The sequence below is a fragment of the Charadrius vociferus genome, unplaced genomic scaffold, assembly GCF_000708025.1.
Source record: "Charadrius vociferus isolate BGI_N301 unplaced genomic scaffold, ASM70802v2 scaffold871, whole genome shotgun sequence".
NCBI lineage: Eukaryota > Metazoa > Chordata > Aves > Charadriiformes > Charadriidae > Charadrius > Charadrius vociferus.
This window is the reverse complement of record NW_009646866.1, coordinates 566351-574001: the sequence shown is the minus strand read 5'-3', so window position 1 is coordinate 574001 and position 7651 is coordinate 566351. Positions and strand designations below refer to the sequence as shown.

Below are 7651 nucleotides of genomic sequence, written 5' to 3'. Positions count from 1 at the left end.
GGGGCGAAGTGGCGATGAAAAACGCGACCGACGTTGCAGAGCGTCATGGTGTTTTGCTAAAAGGCGGTGAATTCCTCCGAGGCGGCAGAATTCCAAAGCCGCAGCCCGGTGTTTAATGAGGAACTCCGTAAGTTGTTCTCCACCACCTCGGTGAAAAACGGGGAAACAACAAAAAAAACCCCAAAACAAACAAAAAAACCCAAACCCAACAAACCACCACCACCCTGTTGGGAATGAACAAAGTCCAGCTATGTAAACCAGTAATATCTTAAGCTACTCTTACGGAGTAGCTAATAACCATCGTCTGATAGCAGAGCTGTCGTCATCCCTGCATAAAAGATGATGTAATTTATGTAAATCACATAAAAGATGATGTAATTCACATTAAAAAAAATAAATATAAAATCGTAAAAAATGTAAAATAGTAATGAAAACTCGGAGGAGAGAGAATTTACAAGGCACACGTGGAGAATCAGGCTCTAAGATCAGACTAGTAAGAGAGAAATGCAGCAGATCTCGTGAATAATCAGGGGTTACGCTATGGTTCAGAGGTCTTTTTTTTTTTTTTTTTTTTTTTTTTTTACATAAAAGCCAAGGAGATTAGAGATTATGAGAACAATCTGTAACTACAGAAGCTATCTAGCACTTGAGCATGTCACCTCTTCCTCATGCATTTTATTCCGTCGTTACACTCCTGTTCCAGCAAGAGCAGCACAGAAAACTATACTCCCCTGAGCCGTAAGAACCAAACCTGGGGGAGTCACCTTCCACAATTTTCCCCATATTTTTCCCCCCCCCCTTATCTAGACTTGTCCAAAGAGAAGCAGCTTGTACTTCTGTCAGCTGAAAAAAGGCCGGAGAAGAGGGAGCAGAAACAAGCAGTTCCCAGTGCAAAATGATCACCTTTCATACAGAATCCACACCAGCGTGATCCCAGTCTGTGAGCGCTGAAACTTGAACCCCGTGTTTTAGTTAAATCCGCATGCAAAGTGAGAACAGCATAAACAGACCTTTTTGTTTGCTCTGAATGCATCCATAAAAGTAATACCACCGTTGCAGAACTTCCTTAGTTCCTTTTATGTCCTCCATGAGAATTCTTTCTTGCTTGAAATTTTACATTAATCGTAACTCAGTCAAAAACAATCCTTTATTTCTCCTGTCAAGTTGGGAGCAGTAGGAAAGAATACACAAAACCGATCCATAGGGATAAGAAAAAAAAAAAGTAACAAAATATTTTTGACATTATTTAGAAAATGTATGATCTATAAACTCCGATGATCCAGGAGGCCTGCCCTAGAACACTGCTTCAAGGGACAAGCAACACGTATCAGTCTTTTAGGTCCTCGATATCCGTAGGAGACCACGGATGCGTCTAACAAGAGCTTGAATAAAAGTGTATCGTGACCGAACCTTAGAATATAAACCTTCGATGTCCAGAAGCTTCTTCTGCAGAGATTCACCAAAGCTGTTCGTGGCTTCCATCTGAAGCTGAGAAACAGAGATTTGTTGCATCAATACAAACTCTTCTCTTTCTGGAATGTCTCCTTATCCATCATCAACTACCTGTCAACCCTTTACCATGATTTATTGTCTAAATCACTTTCAAAAGTATGTTTTTTTCTGACTCCCCTAATAAGTACTACATGCATTCTTCCCTTATGTTTTTCTCTCTAAATTATATAATGGACAGCCTTTCTACAGAAGTTTTTGGGTGACTCAGAGCATTTACAGATTATCCAAATGTTACCACCTTACAACCTCTCCAAGTTTTAGGAATTAAATTCCTGGTGTAGGAATTAAAAGTCTTACATAATTCAGGTTCTTCAGTTACAGTCATACCAACACTTCTTCCAATTAAATTTTTCCTAGTCCTTTAAGGACTGTTCAGGAGTTAAGAGTCCATGTGCACAGACAACTTTTTTTTTCCATTAATACATATGTAAACAATCCCTGAAAAAAATTAATTACATTCTAAGTATTTTAGCAAGATGTTACTGTATATTTTACTTTTGAATAAATGAAGTAAGAGACAGATGCCTCATCACAAAAACCACATACAGCTGTTCTTATAATTCTTGATCTTACATAGGTATTTGAGACTGCACAGGTTTTAAGTACAGTGCCCATAAATTTAATGTCGGTGGGATTTATTAATAAAAATGATCTTTTTTTTCCTGACACCTCTGCAGCAAATTTACAAACTATTAAATAGCTGTGCAAGCAGAATTCACTTCCTTGCGAGCATTCACATTTTATAGTCTCCTCAGTTTCTGTCACTCTTTTTGATCTCATTTCTCTACAGCCTAGCTGCAGCTGACCTCTCAAAAACAGCTATAGGATCACAGAAAATTGGGAATCCCGATATTGCAAGTCTTTCAAGGATAACTGATGTTTTCAGAAAGACACATAGTGTTTGACTGGTTTCAAGAGGAAAAAAAAATATTTCTTTTTAAGTCTAGCTCATTTTTCATTTAACTTTTTATATTAAGACTTGACAACATGTGTGCAGCAACACAACTGCTACCTGCTTTATAATACTTCAAAAATATTTTTTTTTTTTTTTAATAAGATTTCATTAATCCTAAATTAAGTTATATCCTCTTGGTGTTACCACAGGTTGTTTAGAGGTGGGAGGACTACAGTCAGACTGCTCTCAATAGCTGTATGGTAATCAAGCGCATCCTGTGCTTTTCAGCAGATTGTCACATCTCACCTGTTCTATATCATGCTGGCTCACTCGATTCAGTCCGGTACTGAAATCCAAGTTAGGCTCTGAACCAAAGGAATCTGGTGATAGAAAATGAGAAGTTCAGATTACGTTGGTTGCTCAACACTATCTTCTCCACATCAAGTTATAAAATGAGTCTAAAACGCAGCGTTTCAAATTGGTCAAGTAGACTCGTGCATCGGTAATGACACTAATTTTTTTGACTTAATGTATTTTCTCTAAATCAGTAAAGTAAGAGCCATAAATAATTTTGATCACACAACATAGTGTTTTAAGCAAAAAGCTCCTCTCCAGATCACTTCTCCCCTTCTGACTTCCTTCTATTTCTAATGTGCTTGTTTTAAACCAAAATTCAACAAACTTAAAATCTTCTGGTGAATCAATGATGCCTACAATTCTAAAAATACTTTCAAAATCACCAGTCTTCATTTTTGTTCTTAATTTCATCTTAGATCATTATGATTGATCATAATGTACAATGATACAAATCATCTAATGATTACTTAGGCCCAGTAACCACTGGGCCCTCTCCCAGTACAAACTGGATCCTCTTGGACCTCTCCCAGTACAGACTGGGCCCCGTTCCAGTACAAACTGGCAGCTGTAGCCCAAAGCCCCTGAGCGTGAGGATGGCAGGGAGTGTGCTGAAGTTTGGTTTAGTGTTAGGCAGTCCTGTGAGGAGCAGAGAGTTGGACTCAATGATCCTTTTGGGTCCCTTCTAACTCAAGACCTTCTCTGATTCTGTGATTATTATATATGAAAATATTTTAATATAAGTTGTTTTGAATCACTGATCTGATTATGTTATTTGAACTTCACTTGGTTTGAACAACAGAAATAAAAAAATTAGTTCGTTTTACTTTTCTTTGGAGGTTATGTGTAATAGAAAAAACTCTAAAGTCTATGACTCAACAATATTTGTGCCGCCAATTCTCCAGAGGAAAATCCAAAGGTCTGTCCAAATCCAAACAAAATCTCTTTTATTAAATATAACTGGAAAAATATTAATAGTAACAAATCAGTCATAAAGTTAACTATCAGAAGTTATTCAAAGGCGCTTTGATGTTTGTGAAATTTTACCTTGCAGCCTTCCTTTCTTAAATGCCAGCCTGGAGGACAGCAGCGGGTCTTGGGAGTCAGTGGGTGTGCAATGCAGTAGATAGTGTTCCAGATGACGCCAAAGAATGAAGAGACATGTTTCTATAATATCTGTAGACACATCTAAGTAAAGGAGTCTAATTTTGTTGTCTTTGGATTGTACATTTACTGTAAGAGCGTATTTACACACTTGGAAGCAGCTGAAGACGTTAGCTCAACCATCTGTCACCTCCTCCAGCAGAAACTTCTCACCCCCACTGCTATGGCCTTGCAGTGGATCGCTGGCACGCTCTTTACCTGCTTTGGTGCAGCGCTGGCTACGTTACTTCAGTAGTACTGAAGAAGTACTACTGCTACTCACCCTGAAGAGGCTTTAAACCAACACTCTGCACCAGAGCAAAGTACGAGTGCTCACGTGATTGGTAATGACACCTCAATTGCAAAGACGGTGAATTAAAGCTGAGGTTATAAAGCTGGGGATGGCGGTAACATCTTAAGTTACAACAGGGAAGACTGCAAGAGCACATCTTTCCCAAAATAGGTTTCAGAGGAAAATTCTGATCCGCTACAGACAATTATTTTGTGGATGACCAGTTATTTCCATAGAATTACTGGTGTTTCTGAAATTAGGCTTATGCAAGGTTGACAATAAGACTGGAAACTCCAGTTGCTCTGATAGGCACCTCAAAATTGTTTTTACAAAATATTTCTTCCACCATACTTGTGCATATGTGAATGTTTAGTGGGTGTGGATACTGCGTTGAAGAGCTGGGCTGTAGTAAGGCCTCCATTATAATGTTGCAAGAAGTCCCAGCAGGGCCTGCATGATGGGAATTACTAACTTTAAAATATTCTGACAATAGCAGAACAATACCCTCTTACTAATTTAGTTTTCAGTATTTCAAATTTCCTTTTTGCAAAAACCGTTATTTGAACTGGTCAGAAAAATAGGTAAAAAAGAACCTGTTCCTATTTCTCTGCTTTTCTGGAGCACCACCTTGAGGGTCATTTCAATTTTAAAAGGATACAAGAACAGAGAGAAAGCAGCTTGGCTCGGTTGTTTATTAGCTTCACCAGGCGTCGCCTTGCCAAAACGTATTTTTGGGAAGTGGAGATTTTGTCAACCCCAGCTGGCATAACTGACTGACACAGCTGTGATAAAAGGAGGAAAAACAAGATGATGATAGCAAATAACAGAGCATCAAAAGAAAAAAAAAAAGAAGCAAATAAAATGACTTGTCAATATCTACAACTTCCTTGTCAGCTACTATTTCTTCGAAACTGTGCTCTCTATTTTGAATTTGCCTAACCTTGCTGACCAAAAAAATGGAGAAATTAAATGTATCCCCAAGCAACTATAATGAAAATCACAACTTCTAGAAAGTTAAGCCCAATATTTTCCGTGAAGTTTTATGTCACTCATTCTATGGACCCCTTCATCAACAGTAGAATGGAATACACACAAGAATTGGAACCATTTACTTCCCTAAGATGCTTTGGAGTCTCTGTTACAGCTATGCCTAACTTACAAACAATACAGAGACTACAGAGTCAGAAGAACTATTACCTCTTTTATTTCATCTGGTGGGAGCTGCTCCACGTTTTGCAGTTTGTTAACACTCTGACGATGACTATCATAGTAACTGAAGAAATCACTAGTGCTCTGTTTCAGCAAGTAGACGATAATGCCCAAGCCAGGCAAGTGCCAGTATGGGACCACCGGTGTTTGTGTATCTAGAAAAGATGACAGAAAAGTTATAATAATTTTTTAAAAAAAAAATTAAAAAAAAAGAACAAGAAATCAATAGGATATGCTCTCTGTCAATAAAGTAGTGAAAGACGTAAAAGCACTGGCAAGTTTGTATTTTATACTTCTGTGTCAGGTAATACAAATGAAAGCCTAGGCAAAAAAGTTCTGTGGCTGCACTACGAGAAAGCAGTCAGCATAGTACAGGAGTGCAACATGTGAAACGTAACTAGACCAGAAGACTTACTCTTTAAATATTTTAAGTACTCAGCTGCATAATAGCACACTGTAAACTCTTGCCATGTGGCCTAATGAAAAGTCAGCATCAAAACACACCTTACATGTCATAAATGAGGTCCTAGTTTCACAGAATGTAATTCAGCACAGATGCTGGGAAAAAAAGAAAAATCCTCACCTTCCCCTGTCTTGTGCTACTTATTTACATACACATTTTTTTAACTGATATTAAGTGTTGCTGAGGCTGCCACAAGAAGTGAATTAAAAAGGATTTTTCGCTCACATTTGTTTTAACTTGGATTAGTTTCCTGATTTGGTTTAGTGCAAGGCTGCGCAAGCACGTGTTCCAGAATTAGAAAACAGGCAGCTACAGCACCAGCATAAAGTCAGTTAACACGTATGTGAAACTACAGCCTCTGCTTCATTATTTTCTACTAGCCCAAATGTCACACCATTCAGTCTCACAAAACAGCAAGCCAAAAATCTCACCCTGACGAGGCCCATCTCGGTTGGTTGATTCTGACAGGCTAGGAGTAAACAGACAAATAGTGTGCTGAAAACTGGGGGCGCTTTGCAACATAAGTGACTCACAGTATTCCATCACGTTTGCACAGATCTGCCAAAAAAAATGACAGCATGTCAGTTACAATATCTGCAGGCTTTGGAGCATTAAATTTTAAATGGATAAATGTCAATAAACAACATGTTTTTGATTCCTCTCTTCTCATCAGAATGGGATGATTCTCTTTTTCTGATCAGTTACAGCCCCTCTTCTATTTCAAGTCTAGGACTTGCAACCTTGTGTCTTTCCCACACCTGCTAGTTAAAATTTCTGGTGAATTTTAAATCCCCTTTGGCTGCAACTTAAGTGTTAGCCATTACCCTCTATACCCAGCCTTCATTTGGAAAATTTCTGATGAATTTAAGGCTCCAAAGTTGACAGAGTTTGTACCCAAAACAATGATGGTTGCTAATGCAAATTTAAGTAACCAATTTTTCAAGGTTTACTTTCAATAGAAATAACATATGGGATCCTATACCAAACTAAAAACAGTGTAGAGCATTACCACTATCATATGTGAATGTGACAACTAAACAAATCTGCAGAGCAGGTCACAATTTGAGACTGAAGGTTCTAGCAGCTCCTTGCGTCCTTACCTGTTGCATGGCCAACTCAATTTCATCCCTCTTGTTCACTCTGTCTCCCTCTGCGTTATCATCTTGCAGTTTAAACTGACGTAGTTTGTCTGAACCACCAAACCGACTTAGAAGTCCTAAGCACTGGCGCTGCCACAAGAAGTTAACGTTTTAATTAGTATCTCAACAAATGAAGTGCATGATTCTTTTCACTTAAGTGACAAGTGTCCCTTAAAACACAATAACAAAAGAGCAATGCAGATAAAACTTTTAGTGCTTTGTAAACAAAATTTAAATTTTTAAAACATGTTTTAACTCACCTTTAATTAATTTAAAAAGTAATGGTACCCTAAAACAGTTCCTTGAGAAATTAATGCAATTCAAAAGTGCACAACTTTGTCTTATGTTTCTTCCAGACTCTTAAACTGACTAGCATCAATGACAACTGAGGTTTACCCATTCCCACTTAAAACACCTTTACCTATATAGACAAACTAACGAAATCTGGATATGAAGATAATAAGCTCCATAAAAGTAGAGTGCAAAAACCAATTCAATAGTTTCATTAAAAAAAGTATCAATCAATAAATTTGGTTTTAGTTTACATGTGGCTGTTAAGATCATCAAAGTGCCTCGACTGTAAGTCAGTTTTGCGTGGAACAGGAAAAAAAAGGTATCAAATTTTTTGGTAATTGCTTTTGGGG

At 37.8% G+C, this 7651-nt stretch overlaps 1 protein-coding gene across 1 annotated transcript in view; it reads right to left on the bottom strand.

Annotated features, from left to right (window-relative positions):
* Window positions 1–1142: 1142 nt before the first annotated feature.
* NUP205 (nucleoporin 205kDa) overlaps window positions 1143–7651 on the bottom strand; it is a 53606-nt gene continuing 47097 nt past the window's right edge. The window contains exons 38-44 of the mRNA XM_009894412.1: window positions 6969–7097; window positions 6300–6426; window positions 5394–5560; window positions 4855–4978; window positions 3809–3937; window positions 2714–2787; window positions 1143–1488 (exon numbers count right to left, since the gene is read on the bottom strand). Of these exons, the coding sequence (XP_009892714.1) occupies window positions 1336–1488; window positions 2714–2787; window positions 3809–3937; window positions 4855–4978; window positions 5394–5560; window positions 6300–6426; window positions 6969–7097 (903 nt within the window). The 3' untranslated portion in view covers window positions 1143–1335. The remainder of the gene's footprint in view (window positions 1489–2713; window positions 2788–3808; window positions 3938–4854; window positions 4979–5393; window positions 5561–6299; window positions 6427–6968; window positions 7098–7651) is intronic.